This window comes from Callospermophilus lateralis, chromosome 5, assembly GCF_048772815.1.
Source record: "Callospermophilus lateralis isolate mCalLat2 chromosome 5, mCalLat2.hap1, whole genome shotgun sequence".
In the NCBI taxonomy this organism is placed as follows: Eukaryota; Metazoa; Chordata; class Mammalia; order Rodentia; family Sciuridae; genus Callospermophilus; species Callospermophilus lateralis.
In genome coordinates, this window is record NC_135309.1 from 146,073,483 (window position 1) to 146,096,930 (window position 23,448).

Below are 23,448 nucleotides of genomic sequence, written 5' to 3' on the forward strand. Positions count from 1 at the left end.
CCCTCAGCTCTAGTGGAAAAATTTAATATGGACTATTTATAATATAGAATATTATATCAATTGCAAATATACCCTTACTACATCCCTCATTAAATATTTACAAAGCACCTAATATAATAAAGATACTGGGAAGTATTAAAGAAACCTGATACTGTTTAATGTAGGGTTTCACAAATTTTTCTGGTCATGAACCTTTCTTTTCCCTTAATATGTATCAACAGGTATGATGGTTTTGGGGAAAAATTTCATTAAATAATTTCTACTACTTATACAGTATTAATTATTCACAAATCTTAGTCAACTTTTGGACATTAATATCCAAAAAGTACTAACATATTAAATTATATAATCAAGATCATAGGTTTAAAAATACCTGGATGATAGACTCTCCCCAATAAAGACTTCATTTAGAGCTCTCACTGGCAAAAGTTGGGGTCCTGAAGTCTCCGACCCTGCAGTAATAGGAAGGAAAAAATTACCAAGAGAGTTCCTTGAATTTTAGAAGTATTATAATAAAAATTTGTAAAACATTAAAATTTACAATTTTAATAAAATCATATTACCTATTACAGTTAACATATAAAGTAAATATCTTAAAGTATACAAAATATAAACCTTAAAGTCATCTAACCTTATACCAAACAAATGAAGCTTCTGTTTCTCCAGATTAAACCTTATTTATTCTTGAAACAATTTTTCCAGAGTAATAAAATACATTAATTCAATTCACAGTCCTTGTCACAGCTTTATACCCAGCAAGTTTCAGAGGTAAAACTGACCAAGTAGGGTTGTGGTTATAGCTCAGTGGCATAGCACTTGCTTAGTATGTGTGAGGCACTGGGTTTGATCCTCAGTACCACATAAAAATAAATAAATGTATGTAAAAAAAGGTAAATATATATTTTTTAAAAAACTGACAAAGTACACCTAAACAAATGCCATCTTGGATTTAGGTATCAAATTACATGCATGGTTCATGTTAGAAACCAAACTAGAAATGGAAGAATAAAATCAGTTATTTTGTTTTTCAAATAAAACCTCAAAAAAGGTTTTTAGCTACAAAAGCATCATAGAAACACTACAAAATCTCCCTTCAGGACTCCTAAAACATGTCATCTTTTATTTTTTAAATCTATAAGGCTGTGTGCTTGGTTTAAGTAATTTTCCTTGATGATTATTTAAGCATCACTCCATCCCAGAAAACTCCAAAAGATTTTTAGCCTTTTTTTGGATTAAACTTGAGATTATTACCTTCAAGAGTCTCCCCTTAACTTCATCAGTTTCCAAATAGAAATGCCAATCTTATCTTCTCAATGTCACAAGTAGCAGATTTATTGCAATCAAGTATCACACAATAGACAACTACCATGTGGCAAGTTCACTTTTCTGTCTCTTCTACCATTTTTCCTAAGTCCATACTTAAAAGTCAATCCCTTTGTGGTAGGCAGCCTCTAAGATGGTCCCCAATGATTCAGGCCTCCTGGTATTCAGACCCTTGTGAATACACCTACTCTCCTACATCAAAAAACAGGGTTGTCCAAACTGACAAATAGAATATGGCAGGTTGGCAGATTAGGAAACAGGACACTGGCTTCTACATTGGCCCCTCTCTCTCAGCTCACTTGTTTAGGGAAAGGCGTGTAACATCTGGAGATGCAAATGTGCTAAGGAACAGAAGCCACATGCTAACAGGTGATAACTTGGGAAGCAAATTCTCCAGTCCTAATCCCTTCTTCAGACCCTAAACCAAAACTACCCAGTCAAGATGCTCCTGGATTCCTGAGCCTCACAATCTATATAAGATTATAAATATTTAAAATACTAAATGTTTTGATGATTTGTTACACAGCAATAGACAACAGATACTAATACACAACAGATACTGAATACACTAATAAAGCACCAATGTCACCAAAAACAGTCACTGATCTATCCTCCTCTGACTGGCTAGCCTAATTTTATATTTTTATGTTTACTAAAGAGAACACTAATTATATTTTTCTTATTTAACTATTCCTTCAAATACAAAATATTGTTATTACAATACAAACAATCTTTTGAGCACCTGCTATCTGCCTAAATTATCAGTTTGAACTCATAATACAGTAGACAAAGTTTGACACAAATAGCTATATAAAAAGACTTTGTGCTTAATCAAATCTGACTGCACTTAAGACTGTAAAACAGGCTAACTTTTGAAACAATCTTAATTTGCTACTAGATATATTCATGGCTTCCTGAAAGTTTCACAAATGTAAAACACTAAAATTTATTGTTTAAATTTTTTTGATTTATTTGGTACTGGGGATTGAACCCAGGGGCACTATACCTCTGAGCTACATGTTCAGTCCCTTTTTTTTTTTTTTTTTTTAATTTTTGAGACAGATAGGGTCTCACTAAATTGCTTACGACCTCACTAAACTGCTGTGGCAGACCTCAAACTTGTGATCCTCCTGCCTTACCCTCCCATCCCCCCAGTCACTGAAATTACAAGTCTGTGCCACTTGCCCCACTTAAATTCTTTTTCTTTAAATAAGTAATTGAAAGAATTTGTTTTAAACTTCCAACCCTACAAATTTTCTACACGTATTCAAAAGTGAGTAGTAACTAATAAATTTGAACTATCATTGAACTGTGGGAACCATATATGTTTTTAAATGTGATCTTGACTTTTCATATTCCTATTTCCCTAATTTTCATCTCCATATTAACATTTTTACTGTATGTGCTTGCTGAGTGGTCATCTTAAAACTTTTGTCAAATCAAATGAGGGAGAGAATAAAATTACTTTATGTTTCATTAATCATCTAATTCTTCTTATATTTTCTTTCATGCTAAGTGACTACCAAACTTTACCTAATCACAAAACTGTCCATCTATAACTTGTTTCAATTGGACATGAGTCCAAGAGAATGAATTATAAAGTTTTAAACTCCATTTTTTACTACAGAAATGTTAAACTTGTGACAGAGACTACCACACTGTAATTCTCTCACATTCTCATACTGCTAGATTTTATTTCCACATCAGCTCACATTGGGTTGGAGCCCTGAGCAGGTAATGGCTAATGAAATGTGGGCAAAGTGATGAAAAGGCCTGGCTCTTAAAACTTTTTAAGATCCTTCATCCTGCCTAGATTCTTCACCCAACAAAAAAACAGAGGGTACAATAGAAACTCAGAGGCCTTAGAATATGGCAGGAAGCACAATTTGGAAGGAGCCTGGATTGCCTAAACACCTCTCAGTGTTTGATCTAGAAATAAATCTTTATTGCATTAATCCACAAATATATCAGGTATTGTTTGTCAAAACAATTCACCTCTCTAATTAGTACAACCAGCCTAGAAAATAAGAAAATTACTAAATTATTAATTTATAGGATACATTGTCATGTACTTTTTAAAAAAAAAAAATTTTTAATTCTTTTTTTGAGGGGGTGGTATTAGGGACTGAACCCAGAGGCCCTTTACCACTGAGCTACATGCCCAGTCCTTTTTATTTTTTATTTTGAAGACAGGGTCTCACTAAGTTGCTAATGATGGTCTTGAACTTGCGATCTTCTTGTCTCAGCTTCCCAAGCCACTGGCTCGGATTACCCAGTTCTTATATTATTTTTTTATTTTGAACATTTTTTCTCGTCTTTTTGTACAACTCCCATTAATCAGATGTGAACATCCGGGACGTAAATTTATATGTACTTGTTTCTATATATGAACTACTTAGTTTATAAACTAAACCCACTGAATCTGAGGTGGGTATCTAAGTAGTGAATCTCTGTATATCAGTGTACATATTTTTTAAAATTAAATGACTACTGATGAAAAGGACCAATTCACCATCTTTTGAATAGAGCAGCAACTTCTTTCAGTGAGTGAAAAGTAAAATATCTATGATTTTAAAATATTAATAGTTACTAATGGTTTTTAACAACAATAGCAAGAATTCACAAGGATATAATTTCTTTAAAATTTTCTTAAAAATCAAGTGGGGTTTTATTTGGGGGAAAAAAAATCACTTTTTCCCTTCTCTTACTGGCAACTGAACCCAGGGGTGTTTTAGCACTAAGCTATATCCCCAGTCCTTTTTATCTTTTCATTTTGAGACAGTCTCACTAAATTGCTGAGGCTGGCCTGGAACTTGGGATCCTCCTGCCTCAGAATGAGTCACTGGGATTACAGGAGTGAACCAGTATACCTAGCAAAAATTATATACTTTACAAGCTTATTAGACTATAAATCTATAAACTACCATGAAAAAGCTCTGAAAGAAAATAAAAAGGATATAAACATCAGGTAGCATGACAGAGCAGAGACAGAAAGCAAGAACGTAAAATACAGATTCCTGATAAGTTTACCCAGAAAAATAAAACATTGAAGGAAAAAAGTATCTTTTTATACGGTCTACAAATATTTCTCTTGGGATCTTCCTGCACCAGGAGAATCTTACAATTTCTGGAAAAACTAGAAAAATTTAGCTAAATAATAATCCATAAATTAGCTCACAATTGAGAATTCACCTTAACCCTTATATAAAAAAGGTACAAATTACTTTCCCTTTATATTCTCCTTAAAATGCTTCAAATGCAAATCTTAAAGCTGGAATGCAAATTTTCCCAACAAAAAAGTGTGGTTTTATTTTGTTTAGGTACAGCAATTGAACCCAGGGGCACTTAATGACTGAGCCATGTCCCCAGCCCCTTTTTTATTTTTTATTTTGAGACAGGGTCTTGCTAAATTGCTTAGGGCCTCCAATTGCTGGGCTGGCTTTGAACTTGTAATCCTCATGTCTCAGCCTCCCAAATACAGGGATTACAGGATTGAGCCCCTGTGCTGAGCTAAAAAGGTTTTATATAATAATAACAGTAACTATGGTAAGTGTACCTTAAGGTATAATATGAAATTTTCTCCAGATTAGCTCATTTTATATCACTGCTTTTTCTTTTCTCTTGACATTTCAAAGAGTAAGTCCAAAGATCTTCCCTTAAATATCAACTATTCATTTAGGTATTTCATAATCTTTCCCTGATCTAGTTTTTAAACCTGTGCCAGAAAACATTTTCTCTAGAAATATGCTATATTTCTTACTCTGGATTTTAATTACAATAAATTTTACAGCAGAAGGACTTCACTGTACTTCCTTAAGTATTGTCAGGGGCACTAAGTTAACTATAAATTATACCCCATAGAATTAGAAGTCAAAAGAACCAGAAGTTAAATATTGCCCTAAACACTGATTCTTATTTCCAATCTACCTACTTTCATCATCAACTCTTTCAATGTTGAAGGCTCTGCTATGCTGATTCAGACTTAGTTGCTGTTCATGAAGGTCCACAGGAATGGGGTTTATGCCAGTCCCTTCAAGGTATAACCTGATACGCTGCCTCCATAACCACCTTAGAAGAGTAAAGAAAAGAAAGTTAGGCTAAAATAGAAGACACTACACTAAGGATTAGACAAAATAATAAATTTAAAAAGTAAAAATGCATATTCAAAACAGGCTATTCTATGATAAATTATACCAGAAACACCTAAAATCCAGGTTCCTGTTCAAAGACAGATTCAGATGTTTATTTTTCTTTTCAGTTATAATGGAAATACCTAATATATTCATACAAAGTCTTCCAAGTAATTTGAACTAAAATGAAACCCTTTTATCAGGAATCCATTAAGTCCTGGACAATTGAGCTAGACATAGTTTATATTTTCCTCAGCAAAAAGTATTATACAAAAAAAAAGTATTTTAAAATCAAAAAAGTATCATGTTAAGGTGGTTGTATTATATTCCCCCAAAATTTCATAATGATGGTATTTTTAAGGCAATAAAAGGAAAAAGATTAAAAAGTAACAAATGTAACATTACACTAAAGTCTTATATGATGCTTTTGGTAAAAGTAAAGAAAAAAGGAATTGTGTTTAATTGATTTCAAAACCAATAGGACAGATTCTGCTGGGTAAGCATACAAAAGTATATTCCCACTTGGGGAGTTATAGTAATTTCTATAGGTATCAAATTTCTGAAATGACCTAGAAACTGAAATCAATGATAATAAAGTGATTCTAGAAAAGTCAAGATTCTGGAGTGCAGTTGAGTAGGAAGAATAACTTTTGTTCTATAACACAAAAGGATGACTATGGTTGACATTAATTGAATATTTCAAAATATCTAGTAGAAAGGATTTTGAATGTTCTCAATGCAAAGAAATAATAAATGTCTGAGGTGATAAATATGCCAATTACCCTGATCTGATCATTATACATTATATACATACATCAAAATGTAACATTGTATCCTATAAATATGTACAATTACTATGTGTCAAAATAAAAACTTTTTTAAAAAAAAAGTTAAGATAATTTTGTAAATATATAGGGAAAAAGTTTCTTCAAACTACAAAAAAGTAGTCCAACTTGGCTTTCCCTATCTCATATATAATCAGCTAACCTTATCTCAGGTTCTGTATCCACTAGCCTCTTTTCATGAACACATGAAGTAAAAAGAAACTTTTAAAAATCCCCTCTCTGCTTCCCAAGAAACACATCATATGTAAGACAGAGATACCAGGAAGCTCAGCACTGCTGGATTAAATATCCAACCCTACATTCGTTACTGGATAAAAGATAAATATAAAAAATACAAAATCTCAGAATTTGAACCTTCAATTTTAACAAACAGTTTTAACCATTTTTCTATTAAACTGCTAAAAACTTAAGGTTAAGAAAGTAGAGACAGGTCTCTATCACACTGAAAAAGAAAAAATTCTATTTGTATTTAAGGCCAAGTAACATTTGTCAAGGTTCTTTTACAGGATTCCAAGTGGACTAGGGGAAGGTAAGTCTGATCTGTTCATGACTCAGGTGATATATTACATTTTATGGCTACTGCTCTAACTATGAAATAATCCAAATATCTGACTTGTTCCATTTAAAAAACATCATTACTAATAGTACATACTTATTAAATATAAAAACAATAGTAAAAAAATTCCTACCTGAACTCACCACGACAGAACTTCTGTAAGGCTTCTGGGAAGGAATGTGTATATCGAACAGGCAGACATAAGTGACCCTCTGACCTTTATATTAAAAGAGATTTTAGGGTGGTGTAAAGGGGAGAAGAAAAAAGGTGAGGAAAAAAATTCAAAAAGTATCACTAAACTACAAAAATCAATTCGAAAATTTTTAAAATTCTACTCTATACTTCATTTTTTTTTGCCACAGAACTGTCTGTACTTTCAACAAGAATGGAAATAGTAGTTGACATCAGTTTTAATGTCATAATATAAAGTTCCCACATTATGGTGAAACTAAAAATAAGAACAAATCTATTATTAACTACTCTGTTATCTAATAGTTTAGTGATATTTGCATTTTACCTTTAAATTTTTTAACTATTACCTTTGGACAACCCACTTTAGTATCAATATCCTTATTTCTAAAATCATGATAAAACCATCAACCATGAAAGATTATTCTGAGGAATCAAACTATTTATACAAAAGCATTTTGAACCATAATCCCTTTTTAAATGTCATTTAAGATATTCTTAAATAAAAAGAGAACAAAGAAAGTTTAAGTCAATTTTCATTTATTTAAAAAAAATATAAGAATGAACTTCAACAAATTCATAGATTGAAGAAGAAAACAAATTGCAAATTTCAAAGTGGTAAGATTCCCTGTAAGTTGCTACAGGAAAATGAGACCATATGGCTCCCCATAAAGTCCAGCAAGACAACACATCATCATTTGTATGCTGCTTTGATCTTGAAGGAATGACTGAAGGTAGGCTTGGCAAAATAAACTCGTGACAACAAATTTAAATTAATTTATAAGCATAAAGTGAGGACACAAAAGGTTTTGCCAAGTTGTGACTAGTCAGTTCCTTCATCTAAGAGGGTCAACACTGAAGTTAAGAAAAGACAGGGTCTAAGTTTTTAAATTTTTTTATTCACTGTAATACTTCGCACAGTGTTAAGTATATAAAAGGTCTCAACAATCATTTGATAGAATAATACCTGAGGTCAACTGCAAGTCTGAAACACTGTAGAGAGAAGGATCTCTCATGAGACTATAGTCTCTCATGAGACTAATCTCAATCAGGACTGCAAGTTTCTGAGGGCTTGACATGAGCTATCAGATCCACTTTCAGGTTGCTCAATGTTGGCAAACTGCTGCTGGCTGTTGGCAGGAGGCCTTGATTTCTCTCCTTGAGAGGCTCTCCAAAGGGCTGCTTGAGTGACCTCACATCATATCACTGACTTACCCCAGCATGAGCAATCCAAAAAAATAATAGAGAAGTTGCAATATACCATTTATGACTGGCCTTGTAATCCTCACATTGTCAAACCATATTTTGTTGGTCCGATAGACCAGCCCTGATTGAAAACAGAGGGAGAGAGGACACAGAGAATATAAATACCCAGAGGCTGGCTACCGCTTGTCCTCTACTCATTTTCAATATTAATCACTCAAATGTTCATTATTTACCAAGCTCAGTAGAGTAGTTAAAGAATACAGAAGACAGACTGAAATCACATCTAATTTAGATGAATGAGTCTAAGTGTGTGAACCATCTTGGAAGTGGATGCTCCATACCAAGTGAAGCCTTCAGATGCCTGCAGCCAAGCTGATGTCTGACTATGACCTCAGGAGAGACCCCCAACCCAAACTACCCAGCCAACCTCCTCCTGAATTCCTGATACAAAGGGAACACAAGAAATAATAAATAATTGTTTAAGGCACTAGGTTTGCAAGTGATTTGTTATGTAACATTTCATAAATAATACAGAAAAAAACTGAATTTGAGACAATCTGAATTAAATAACAATATGTTATGTCAGGAGGCCTAACATATTCCCCTAGTGTCAAGAAGAGAAAACAATTTTTGAAATCTACTATTCTAGGGAGAAAATAGCTATATTAGCACAATCTGCTTACCAGTTTCAAAATCCCCACAAGTTTATGAATATTAAGTTAGCTCTTTAAAGAAAAATATAGTTCAACAAACTGTAAAATATGATTACTAAAGTATCTCATACCTTAATGATACAAATAGGCTATTAAGAAATTCTAAATCCCAGATATCAACCCTGAAGGCAATCAAAAGTTAATTATTGGACTAATGATCTCAATTATTTACACTCAGGGAATATTTACACAGCTAGATTGAAGTCCTAGCCCTGCTCCTTAAGACCATTTAATTAGTCAGTCATTTTTCAAATGTTTATTGCCCCACACAAAAAATTATGCTAATGATAGAAATTAAAATACAAGGTCCTAAATGTATAGTTTAACAGAAGATATAAACAGAAAACAATATAAAGGGAATGCTCTCTGGATACAGATTCCAGTTAGAACCCAGGAGAGGAACTGGTCTTGAATAAACAAAAACTATAGAAATGAATTTGTACACTCAGTCTTAAAGGAATGACTAAGGATAGGCTGGCAGAGGTACGTATAAAAGCACACACATACAAAAATGAGCATTCCAACCAGTGGTGGCACACATCTGTAATACCAGCAGCTCAGAAGGCTAAGGTAGAAGGATCACAAGTTCAAAGCTGCCTCAGCAATTCAGCAAAGCCCTAAGCAACTTAGCAAGTCCCTGGATATGTGGTTCAGTGGTTAAGCACCGCTGGGTTCAATCCCTGGTACCAAAAAAAAAAAAGGGGGGGCATTCTGGAGAAGTGTCACCTTTTCAAATCATGCACTATTTTATGTATCAACAAAGCTTCTCACCAGAGTAAGAGCAGCTCAGAGCCTCCATACATGGTATTAGCAGATACTCATACAGTTAGATTTTGTCCTAAGCCTTTAGGAAGAATCCTAGGCTGTTCCCAGAAGGGTTTCAATATGTATATATAACTTTGTAGTTGAATAATAGAATGCCTGTGAGTATATGAGGATAGATGAAACTAGAAAAGCAGATAAGTAACAGATGTTGAAAGATCATACATATTAACTAAGGAATTTGCAATGTCTCTTAAAGGCAATAGGAAAATCCTAAAAATTTTTTAATTAAATCTTTTCATTAAGGTTTGAATATGAGGTGTCCCTGTATTAATGCTCCTGTGTTAATGAAGGTGAAATGAAAGCTAGAACCTAATCAATAGATCAATCTATTTGATGGATTAATAATTTGAATGAACTAACTGAGTAGTAACTGTAGGCAGGTGGGTCATGGCCAGAAGCAGCAGATCACTGGCGGTAGGTTTTTGGAATTCATATTTTGTCCCTGATACCTCTCTCTGCTTCCGTGTGATGTTCTGCCTCACCTCAGAACCAAAGCAATGGAATTGGCCAACCATGGACTGAACCTCTGAAACTGTGAACCCAAATAAACTTTCTTCCTCTTGTTCTGTCAGGTAATTTTGTCACAGCAACAAAAAGCTAACACAGAAGAAATGGATATAATCAGATTTACATTTCAGAAGATAGCAAAGTATAAAAGATGGGTTGGAAGGTGAGAGATTGAGAGTTATTGGAATGATTTAAGCTATGCTTAGTGGCAGCCCTAGGACAACCAGGCATGGATTCAAGAATAAGATTCCTTAAACTTAGAATCAATTTGATGATACAGTGAAGGAGAAGTAGTCACATATGTGACTTGGGCATATGTGATGATTCCATTCATCAAGCATGACAAAGAGAAAAGGAGAGATCATTTGTAGATAGGCTGCATTTTCTTTTGTTTTTGTTTTAATTTCTTTTTTTTTTTTTTTTAGTTGTAGATGGATCCAATACCTTTATTTTATTTATTTATTTTTATGTGGTGCTGAGGATCGAAACCCAGTGACTCATGTGTGCTAAGCAAGCTCTCTACCACTGAGCTACAACCCCATCCCTGATATGCTGCATTTTCAATACATCCAATCAAAGCCCATCGTGGTAAAATATCATGAAAAAAGGGAAAAATAATAGAAGAGAAAGAGTACAGAAAGGAGCCAGATAATGTAGAGCCTTGTAAGTCACTGTGATCAACTGTCCCCCAGTTTGCCTGGGACTGACAATTTCCTGGGATACAACACTTTCAGAGCTAAAATTAGAAACTTCCTAGGAAAAGCAGAATGAGTTGGCCAAGCCAGCCTCACCAAAGAATTAAATTCTATTCTGATTTAGAAGGAAGACCACCATAATACTCTGAGTACAGAAGTCACATAATATCATTGCTAGCTGCAGAGACTAAGGATGAGAATGGAAGAAAGAAGATGGTATAGAGAATGAAGGAGTAAAAAAAAAAAAAAAAAAGGTCCAGAGCACAACAGTAATTAAGCAGTGACCAAAAAGTAAAATCCTTCAAAAGACACAAAGAAGTAGTCATAGAGAAGAAAGCACATCATAAACACCAATGAAGTACACAAGCAGCAAATGAACAATCAACACTACAAACTTTCCAGGAATCTAGTAAGAAAAGGACTAAAATGTCCAGTAAACTCAGTAACTAGGAAGCCACTGAGATGTAAGGCAAACGCATCATCAATGAACTAGTCAGGGGTAAATTCAGAAAAAAAAAAAAAAAACGCAAAGTCTTAGAAATAATTGGGCAGTGAGGAAGCAGAGATAAAAAGCTAGGGGCTAAAGGGAAGGAGATGGGATAATAAACAACAGAGAAATTTTCTTGAATAAATAGAAGTCTGGCTAAGAGATTTAAGGTAAGAGAAAGTAGATGCAAAAGAAGAGGGGGAAAAAGGAACAAATCATAGAACAAGATTTTTTTCCCCTGAGAAAAATTAGGAAGTTTCATTTCTTGTGTGAGAAAAGAGAGTCTTATTGAAGGAAGGAAGGAAGGAAGGAAGGAAGGAAGGAAGGAAGGAAGGAAGGAAAGGGATAAAAGCAGTATTGAAAAGCTGAGGAGCCAATCTTAAAGTAGCCACCACAGGAAATGGGAAAGAGAGATGACCAGGGCTGCCTATACAGGCAACTCTAAGGATCCTTTTCTAAGCCCTGAAGAACTTGGAAGTGCCCACGTTTCTATGATCTCTTTCCCCAGATATCTTTCCCACCCTATTATAGTAGTAGAAAGAAATATAACAGACTGATCTAGGAATGAATAAAAATATTTAAGAAACTATCAAGAAAGTAAATAAAGTGAAGAATTAAATTAAGAAAACAAAGGGAGGCTAAGCACTCGTTCAAAGGGCAGATTTACTGGGATAAGGAATAAAACTGCTATTAAGGTAGGAGACTATGGTCAGAGTGGATTGTAAAGAAGGGAAAATTCCAAATGATCATAAAGTCCAGGTATGGTAATGGCTGTGAATGACTGGAATAAAATAAGGTTAAATACCAGTGAAGCTAGAAAAGAAAAAAAATAAAATAAACACAATAGTGTTTGGATAGGTCTATTCTTGAAGTAAATCAGAATCATCAGCATAATTAGGAATGTAATAATTAGGAAGGACAGAAGATGGAATGTTATTAACTTATCCCTCTTCTGCACATATCAAAAGTCCCAACATATACTTGTTCAAGAGTTCAGATCTATTCTACCACAGATCCTACTCTCAAACAACCTAAAAAGCTAAATATGAGGACTAGTCCATCCCATAACACAATTAACACCAACACCAGAGAGATGCATATGTATTTCCCTGTCTGAGCAATAATTAGATCTGTCCTTGAAAAACCACATAACAGACAACCCTAGTAAAGACGGTGAATTATTCTATATGCCAAATTTTTATCACTGTTTTTGGAACATGGTTCTAATGTTCATGGTAGCCAGAAATGCTGATGCTCCTATTTAAATATCATGTACCATAGTAAAATTCCTCTAACAGAGCCTAACAGTATGACTACAGTAAATAAAAAATAGTTTGCGAATTTTAAGATTTCTCATACATACTATATAAAAAAACATAGAATTATCTGTATATATAACTTGAAAAGAAAAAAAACCCACAAACAAAATGCAAAAAGAACCTGTTCTTCCTTACCGTTCTGGATCAGTGTTTACCCCTATAACTGGTTTCAGTCTATCCAAGACTTTACTTGCTGCCAGAAGCATTGTGCCATCACCTGTGACAAAAGACATAACCAGACCTATGTTTTACAACCTGTTTTTTTTACATCATTTTCAAAACAACCACCTTTGTTTTAACAATCACATCCTACCATATTGACTGCCAGAGCCTCCCCTCTTCCTTTCTACCTCCTCTACCTAGTTATTATCCCCAACACTCTAATTCTGAATTTCAAAGGTGGCAAAACTGACATGGTAAGCAGAAAAATTCTTTGCTGCTGGGCTGTCCTGTGCATACAGAATGTTTAGCAACATGTCTACCCAGTTGGGAACCACTGCTCCAATCCTAAAATTTATCTTTCCTCCTCCTAAAACACCAGTCCAAATTCACAAATTATTTTAGTGAGAACACATGAAGTGTCCAACTTTAGAGTCTTCTAACAATTATTGTCAATGTAAAGGTTTAGAATGGATGGTCAGTAACAATAATACAGTTCAGGGGAAAAAAAAATTAGTGTAAGTATATTGGAGCCAAAAAGGGACAGAATTTATCTAGTTTCACTACACTATCAACTTCATTTTTTCTTTTTTTAAAGACTAGCATAACCAAAATACAATTAGAACTAATCCTTTGAATTATATTTGAAGTTAAAAACACACTTTAAACATACACACAGAAATACATATGTGAAACCTCACAGTAAGATCATTAATTATAAATATGGAATATTGTATAAAACAGAGACGTTTCTTCAGGCACGGTGGCACACACCTATAATCCCAGCAACTCAGGACACTTGAGGAGGCAGGAAGATTGCAACTTCAAGAACAGCCTCATCAACTTTGCAAAACTCTGTCTCAAAAGTAAGAAATAAAGAGGGCTAGGGATATCTCAATGGTAGAGCATTCCTGGGTTCATTCCCCAGTACCACAAAAATAAATAAATAAATAAATAAGTAAATAAAACTTGCCTGTTTTAAAACTTATCCTTTAACAAAAAGGGGGTGGGGGAGGCCGGGGATGTGGCTCAAGCGGTAGCGCACTCGCCTAGCATGCGCAGGGCGCTGGGTTCGATCCTCAGCACCACATAAAAATAAAATAAAGATGTTGTGTCCACCGATACTAAAAAATAAATATTAAAAAATTCTCTCTCTCTCTCAAAAAAAAAAAAATTTGTCTTCCGGTAGGACTCCAAAGTCTTGAAAATAGCTATATGCAAACATATTTGGAAATAACATGTATTAAAAAACGTTTCCACAATCCAACATCTTTATTTCTATAAGACAGTTACCTCCTGCAGCTATGACTGCATCTGCCCACCGAACAGTCTCTTCATCATATTCTCTCCTCTTTACCAGACGAACCTCAATTCCTTCTTTCCTAAGATAAAAAAGTTAAAGTTTTATAAAATTTTCATTGATAACATATAATATGGGTAGGTTTTCTGAGAGGCAAAAGAGACATAAAATAATTTTATGTTGCATGAGCAAATCCATGTGTAGCTTTATACAATTTCTTTTCATTTAATCACAATAGCCAATTAACTATGATAAGTCAGGAGGCAAATGAATAAACTAAAAGGTATCACTAGAGTCTCCAAAATGCTTTAAAACCATTCTTTATAACAACAGTACTGATCAATCAGAATTTCATCTCATTTCTCTACTCCTTCTGAGACTAAAATGTATTGATACAAAAATGGTTCAAAAGACTAAAACTAGACAATTTTTTTATAAAACCTAACAGCTGTTATTTGAAATTCAACACATTTCACTGAGTGGCAGACACTAAAACAGAGAATAAAATACTTTGCAATTTTCATGTTCTCATACTGATTTTCTAGTACACACATAAACATTTAATGACTACGTTTAGTCCCAGGTTAACTTATTTCTTAATAATTTTCAAACACTCAAAAGAATATTATAATAAACACCATATAATCTACAATTCTTCTTTAAGAAATAAAACATTATATTTACAATTGTAGCCTGCTGTGTACTGAATTAACTCTTTGCATTAAAGGCACTTCTGTGGCAGACCAAATAACTGAAAATACCTATAAAATTTTCAGAGTACAATAAAAATTTACTTTCAGAAAGCTATAAAATCAGGTCCATTAATCTCAACATAATATTCTAAAAAATTATTTTATCATGACAATCTTTACTAAAAATTTAAGGATTAGCTACTAGTACAAAATAAAAAATTCCAAGTCTTAAACATAAAAGCCCACCCATGACCCCATCCCACAGACTTACCGTAAACTATCTATAATATGTTCTACATTTTTGGTGTGAATATGATGTCGTTCAAGTAGTCCACTGTAGCTAGAGCCTTTCAATGCAAGCTATATCAAAATATAAGAAATGTTGTTTTACTATTTATTATATATGATGTTATAATATTACATCTTTTAAAAGACCTATATAGAATTTTCTTATAGGTATATTTTAATAACTATCTGTGAAACCTACAAGGTCAAATTGAACTAGGAAGTCTGATTTCAGACAAGCTTAATTTAGTTTGAATATCAAATACAGCATAAAGTTTAAACAGGATCTCAAAACTGCAAGTTTTAAAGTTTAACGGGTTTTTTTGTTTGTTTCTTTTTACTATATTACTTATAGTTTCTTTTTACTATATTACCTGAAGACCAAAGACAAACTAATATTGTTAGAGGCACTTAAGATGACCTTTATTCCACTTGGATTTACTCTTCTTGTGTTCAGACTTACGAACTGTATTTGAAATTTACCCTACACAATTTACACAAAAGTCCCTGAGAAAGGACTTTTTAATTTATAGTCACATATCCTTCAACATTTATTTTTCCTAATTGGTTGGAGTAGTACTGTATAACTATCTTACCATTAATAGTTTCCTTTTAAAGTATATGTCTTCTAAATAATCCACAGAGTAAAATGTTGAGAGAAGCTCAGAAATATCCTCAATGAACATCCATTTAATCAAGTAGAAAATCTGTACATTGGAGTGAATGCTAGTAGAATTCAAAAGCATGTTATTTTTCTTCCCTCTTCCAAATTCCTTTATAACTTTCTTTATGGTACAGAATCAACTTTTCAAGTACTTATCCAATATAAAATCTTAAGTGTTTTATTTTATTTTAAATCACTATACTATTTACTAAATAACATATAAGGTAAAAGCAAATTTTAAACAATAATCTTAATGAGTATTTGTTTTCTTTTCCTTTTTGAGGAGGGAGAGGGATTGTCAGAGATTGAACCCTGGGCCTTACACATGCCAGATAAGCACTACGCCAAATCCCAATCCTTCCTGTTCTGGACAGGGTCTCAGCAACTTGCCTAGGCTGGCCTCACACTTGTGATCTTACTGCCTCAGCCTCCTGTGTGCCATCTCGTCCCCCTTTCATTTTACTTTTTTAAAGTTATAAACATAACACTAACAACATGAGGGATGCATGAAGAAAATTTTAAAATAACCTTATTACTCTGGGATAATTTGTGTTAATACTTTGTTACCTGTGTTTCCAGTCTTTTGCCTACAAACACTAAGAGTATTAAAATAGTTTGGTCCTCACTTTACAATCTAAGGATAACATATGTTCCTCAAAAAAGGAGCTAAAGAAACATTTGGCTACTGTGAAAATACATAGATGACAATTCTCAGTAGATCAGAGAGTTTGTTCAAGAATTTATTGCATATCCATAAACCTCATTATACTTAGAGCCAATCAATGTCAAAATGTTATTTTAGAAGGGAAGAATGACAAGGTAATAACTGGATAATCCTTCATCTACCTTAATCAATAATCAGGTTTGGAAAACTATTCTTAAAGAAGAATTTCTAATTATGGATGAACAAAGCATTAATATTCAGACTACTGCTGTCATTACTCAGCCATGGATTGATTGACCAAAATTGGACTACCTACCTCCCAAAAGTACAGACTGAAGTGTCTTTCTTTTCTCTTTTCCTGTGATCGCTAGTTTCAAGGTTTTAAAAGAAACCTTTATATTGTACAGATGATTCCAAACTGCTGTCCCTAACCTTTGGGGTTCAACATGATTTATCCAACTATCTGTTTGACATCTTTCTTAAGATGTCTAATAGGCATCTCAGATTAACATGGTCAACATCAAACCTTTCATTTTCTACCTCAAGGATTCTCCACGTAAGACTTAAGCCAAAAATCCTCCTTTTCCCCCTTATTCTCACATCCAGTACTAAATCCTAGGTCTGATACATGTACATCTTTCCTCCTCACCACCACCTCTCATGATCTCACATTTGAATCACTACACAAGCCTCCAATCAGGGCTCCCTACTTCTACTTCTACTCTTGGCCCCTGTAGCATACCATGCATGTCTCACTCTCAGCTTAATGCCAAGAGATATGGAGGTGTCTTGACTATCCAAGGACTAGCTGATCTGACTTCTGCTCCCTTCTCCTACCTCATTTTCTCTTTTCATTCCCTACATTCTAGTCTCATTGGCTTATTCTCACAAAGCCGTTTCTTCTTTGCTTGCTGGAATGTTCTCTGTCCCCCAGCACAATCCTGGCTCTTCTCTATTTTGGGTTGTGAGGACAGTAGCTCTTGGTGATACAGTCTCAGCTACAACAGCCACCACCGCCAATTAATCCATTCCAAACCTGTTAGCTTCCTTAAAAGCATTTATCACACCTAAGATTATCTTGGGTATTTTTTAAAAATCTTTTTGTCTCCCCTTCCTAGTATGTAAGTACCAGGACAGCAGTGATCTTATATTGTTCACCACTGTACCCTCAGCACTTAGGTGCTGGACAAGTAAGTATTTATTCAATAGATTCATTCATTCGTGCATGTTTCAGCTTTGGGAGTGGGATTGCTTAGGACACGTTTCAGAAAAGCAGAATAGGACACAGGCAGATGCCGTAGAAGGTAACTCAGCTAAGTGACAAAAGTGTGCAAAACAGGTCATCTTTACCTGGTCAACAGGGAACACAGGAAGATTAGTTATTGTAGTACATTATTTTGTTACAGGAATTGCTTTTCACAATCACTTTACGGTGAACACTTCATGTAGAATTAAGCTCTAAAAAATTATATGTATTCAATATACTGATTACTGTGTTCTTTTTTTTCCCCTGTGTTCATTTAAGAATTAGTTGAGTTCAATCAAATGTATTTTAAATGGAGCACTGAAAGTTGCCAAGGACTCCAAGAATGAATACAAACACACAATAAGTCTATTACAACATTTTGTCAAATTGACTGATTCTGACCTGCTACAAATAAAGCTTTTAAGGGTAGATTAAACTGCAATTCCCCATCCAAATTTTTGATATGTTACAGTTTGGGGTTTGGACTATATAAACCTTAGCCCTGTAAATTCTATTCTGTTGTTTAGAAACATATGAATTCACTTCCTTGTCCTCAGGAGGCTCCAGGAAATTCATAAACTCAGCAGCTGATTAAGTGGCTTAAGATAGTGAAAAAGTCTAATTTGTGGGGGAAAAAATCTTTGATAACAAAAACTTCAACTTTTCTGATTGCTAGCAACACTAAAATTTCTTAAATTCCAAGTCTAAATATGAAGTTCACTTAGTATCAGAATACTCAGCATTGGAGCAGAAATGTCATTTCATAAATTCTTATTCCCACTCAAACTTCTTCTTGTAAACTAATTCTCTAATAAATCATGTTCAACATTCATTTAGCAAATACAGGTCTTTGTATTACTTATTTTCCTTAAAGCTCCAGCTGGATGGCTGACTGAACTTTATTAACAAGAAGCAATCTAGGGGGTTGGGTATATAGCTTAGTTGGTAGAGTGTTTGCCTCCCACACACAAGGCCCTAGCACCACAAAAAAAATAAATAATAATAATAATAATAATCTAGGCAGATAAGTGAGAGAGTATTTAAGAAAATCACTTAAACAGCATCAACTACAAAGTTTTAACGTACTATTCAACTGGCTCTTACATTTGTATAATATGCAAAAACTGGTAAAAATTTTACTATTTCTGAAAATAACAATTTTAAACATCTTAGTCATAAAAAAATGAGAACAACATGAATTCTTATAAAATGTTTTACAAAAGGTTAGAGAAGAAATGTAGAATGCATTCTGATCTCTGCAATGTTCCACATTAGTAGCCAAATAATTTTTTCAAAACTTGTTAATCCTTTTCTCCATTAAAAATAATGAATATAAAGATTATTCAACAGGACACTTAAAGGTGCATCTAAATGGATAAATAACATATGGTATATATACACAATGGAATATTACTAAGCCATAAAGAAGAATGAAATTGTGGCATTTGCCAGTGAATGAATGGAATTGGAGAATATCATACTAATGAAATAAGCCAATCCCAAGTAACCAAAGGTCAAATGTTCTCTCTGATATATGGATTCTAATCCATAACAAGGGAGAGTAAGGAGGAGAAGTATAAAGTTCATTGGACTAGACAAAGGGTAATGAAGGGAAGGGAATGGAAATGGGGGGAATAGGAAGACAGTAGAATGAATCGGACATAACTCTCCTATGCTCAAATATGAATATACGGCCAGTATAACTCCACATCATGTACAACCACAAGAATGGGATCCTAACTGGAATAGGTTGCACTCCTTGTAATATGTCAAAATACACCCTACTGTCATGTATATCTAAAAACTTTGTAATGTTTTGAACAACCAATAAAATATATATATAAAGAAAAAAACAATAAAAAGGTGCATCTAAAATATCTATAGACGAATACATTTCAGTAGTAAGCAACATTTTCTCCTATAAAAACTGCCAAAAAGCCAGACTTTGCACATTTTAAGGTCAGATGTTACATTTTATAATTTTCTAAGTGGTCTGTGACACTTTCATTAAATTATCACCAACATTTTTTACTTAATCCAAACAAACACATTACAATTACAAATTTCAAAACTTGGTTTACCACTCATTTGAGCGTTACTATTTTGTACTTCAAGCAATTTCTATGAAAGCTCAATAAGGGAAGGAGTTCTGTCTTCTTAAATTTAATACATCTGAGATGCAAACTTTTGAGATAAGAGCTTAAATAAATGCACTCTGAATAACTTAAGTATCCTTAAAGTCATACACACTTAACCAAGTGGTAGACTCAGTATTACTAAAAACTGCCTAATTAAGAATTAGTAAATCCAATATTCACCTATTATATTCAGGCCTAGTGCACTGACCCCTACAGATTTTTTTAGATATATCTGATATTTACCTTGGATCATTTCTATTCACTTACTCTTTTTCCCAGACTCTCACCTTTACTTCCCCCATTGTTCTCTACTTCAGTGTTCCTTTTGTTAATTCTGTTTACTTCCTCTCTTATACTTGGTATTGCTCCATCTTTGGTATCCTTATCTCCCCACTCCAGGGATTCAATCTACCAAGTACTATAAAAGTTAGTGACTTTAAAATTTATCTTGTCATCCTAAGCCTTTCTCTTTTAATTTTTATTTATTTTTCTTTTTAGTTGTAGATGGACACAATAACTTTATTTATTTTTTAATATGATGCTGAGAAATTGAACCCAGGGCTTCACTTGTGCTAGGCAAGCACTCTATGACTCAGCTGTAACCCCAGCCCCCCAAATCTCTCTCTCGAGCTACAGGCTCGAATTTTCAAATGCCTATCCTTACATTCATCCACAGGTAGTTCAAATACATCTTCCCCAAAAGATCTAAACTTGATTACATATCCCCCCCCCCCATAATTCTGCTCTTTTGGGCATTATATGTCAGTTAATTTAGTAAACAGAATAAACCCTTAATTCTTCTCTCCCACTTAATCTGCACAGCCAGGCAGTGATGGAAGTCCAATAATTACTCCCATAAACGGTTTTTCCAAAGTGTGTCCAGTACGTGCATACTGGCACTACTGCAGTTCAACTCTTATCAGGGTTAATACAAAAGCTTGTCTTCAGTTTTTCTAAAATAGTCTCTCCTTCGATGTCTTAGACTAATACAATCCCCCAACCATCAGAAGTCTGTTTTCATACTATTCCCAAAATGCTGAAGTCATAGAAAAATTGGCCCCCATGCCCTCATTCCAGTGGGAAAATATAAAGAGGCTGAGCAAGGATGGTATTCCACTGTTAAAAAGGTTTGAAACCAACTAGAAGAGAAAGCTAGCTCCTTAGTATGACAGCTCACATCATATCATGTCTAGCCTACCGGCTGGCCTCAATACACTCACTTGTGAGCAATGATTTTTCAAGCTACCCTTACAATGAATTTTAAGCTGGTTACAATTACAGTTAGCATTGTGATTATACAGAAAATAAAATACACTATGTAACTCGGCTAACCTATTTCCTGTTTTCCTCTATTTCAAAAGTAAATAGTCACAACATAAAATATTTTTGACGGTGGACTACAGTTTTAAAAGTTTGAGGTTTTGTTAACTGCAAAATAAATTTCACCTTATCTTTCTAGTATAGTTCTGTTCCCTTCACCCATATAAATTCTTCCACATTCTTCGATATTTAATCTAAATATCTTAAAATACATTTCACCCTCATCATACTGGCAAAAATGTTAAAATTTAGCAAGTGTGAAAATGTGTGGATTCAGGGACTCAATCAATGCTTCTGGGAAAAATTATTTGTACTTCTAAATGAAGCTTAACCCAATTATCCAAACAATGTAGTAGTATACAGCATTTAAAATGAACATGTATCAACAAAAAAAGTTCAAAATCAACAGTAAATAAGAAAAACATTTCTAAATAATAGACACATATTCTAAAAAAATGTATCATTGGATATAACTTTTCAAGACACACAAACTAATGTTATACCTGTCTATGGATACGTATTAATAAATGTAGAAATATGTGCATAAGAATGATATACACCTGTATAATTCTGGAGAGGCAAGGAGAAGAAAAAGTTGGTTAGATAGGTCTTTCATTGCAACTATAACATTTTCTTTTAGAAAAACTTGAAGTTAATATGGAAAAAAATGTTAATATCCGCTAAGTTTAGATAACTGAATACACAGGTATCTTGTTAAGTTTCTAAAATTTTTCTATAGATTTAAAATAAACCATAACTGAAAAAATCTATTAAAATTTTGAAAAAAAAATCAAATGTCTTCCTTTTTTTCTTCTCTTTATCCTTCTTCTTCCTAACCTATCTCTCCATTTTCTGTATTCCCATGGACCACTTATAATACCAAGTAATATATTTTCTCCATAGATTTGGAAACTCTGTTCATCCTTAATTCTCCCAGACCTAGAAGGATACCTGGTAGTTTGGCAGGTGCCCAGTAAATGGCTTGATGAATAAATAAAGATGATACTTAAAACAAATTAACAAATTTCCTAGATGCTGGTGACACTAAATAATGACAGTGTAGCAGGTATTTTTTAAAGTAGATCATAATTTTAAAAATTATTTTCCTATTACAAAAATACTTCTTTAAAGAAAAGCAAGACTTCAAAGGTATAGCTTCCTCAAAAAAAAATCATTTAAAAAATACTATACAAGCCAAGATAAATTGAACAAATCTTCAGTTCACTTCCATGATCTACCTTAGTAATACACCTGTATAATTTAAGTGACTGAATCAGTGCTTTTTTAAGTACATAATTGTACCAACTTTCAGTTAGGAAGAGGGAGACAACTGGGTAAACCCTCCCTGAATATAAATGTTTTACAAAGGCTGGTCTGATTTTCTACACAACACACACCCAATGGCCTATTATGAAGGAAAAAAAAGATAATGAATTTTCCTAAGGCACAAAATAACTGGCACACTTGTTTATATTGTGAAAGGACAAATTTCTGTAAGATATTACAAAGTTATTGATAATGAAATAAAATCAACTTACATTTTACCAGTTGAGATATTAATGTTCCCCAATAAACACTTTCACTTACTTAGAGCTTAAGTCATATAATTAAAAATACATGGGCTGGGGATGTGGCTCAAGCGGTAGCGTGCTCGCCTAGCATGCATGCAGCCCGGGTTCAGTCCCCAGCACCACATACAAACAAAGATGTTGTGTCCGCCGAAAACTGAAAAATAGATATTAAAAAAGTTCTCTCTCTCTCTCTCCCTCCCTCTCTCTAAAAAAAAAAAAAATACAAGAAAAGTGACAACATGAAAAATTATGTTACTTATAATCTCATGACTGGCCACATATTTGTAGTTTTCACAATCTTTCCTGAGGTACTGCCCATACACAGTGAAGGTTGAAAATCAGAGCTCTAATAGTTAATGGCTCTGGAGTGGTGGCATTTCAGCTAGTGTTATATTTAATCCTTCTACTTCTTTATGAGTCTCCTATTCGCAAATATTTATGAAAATGTGTGTACCGTAAGCCTCTATTTTCTAAGTTGTGTTCCACAGAATTTTGTTTTCTGCCCAACCCCCCAACCCCCCAAAAAAATCCTGTGGTCAAATAAAAATCAACCTTTCTTTAGACTGATGTTTCTCAAATATATTTAACCTGACCCCTTTCAAAGAACCAGTGTT

The 23,448-nt window shown here is 33.7% G+C and overlaps 1 protein-coding gene across 2 annotated transcripts in view; it reads right to left on the reverse strand.

Annotated features, from left to right (window-relative positions):
* Nadk2 (NAD kinase 2, mitochondrial) overlaps positions 1–23,448 on the reverse strand; it is a 48,369-nt gene that overhangs the window by 19,625 nt on the left and 5,296 nt on the right. For both annotated transcript variants that reach the window (XM_076857379.2, XM_076857378.2), the window contains exons 2-7: positions 15,218–15,306; positions 14,248–14,336; positions 12,931–13,012; positions 6,988–7,071; positions 5,255–5,391; positions 374–452 (exon numbers count right to left, since the gene is read on the reverse strand). In XM_076857379.2, the coding sequence (XP_076713494.1) occupies positions 374–452; positions 5,255–5,391; positions 6,988–7,071; positions 12,931–13,012; positions 14,248–14,336; positions 15,218–15,306 (560 nt within the window). The remainder of the gene's footprint in view (positions 1–373; positions 453–5,254; positions 5,392–6,987; positions 7,072–12,930; positions 13,013–14,247; positions 14,337–15,217; positions 15,307–23,448) is intronic.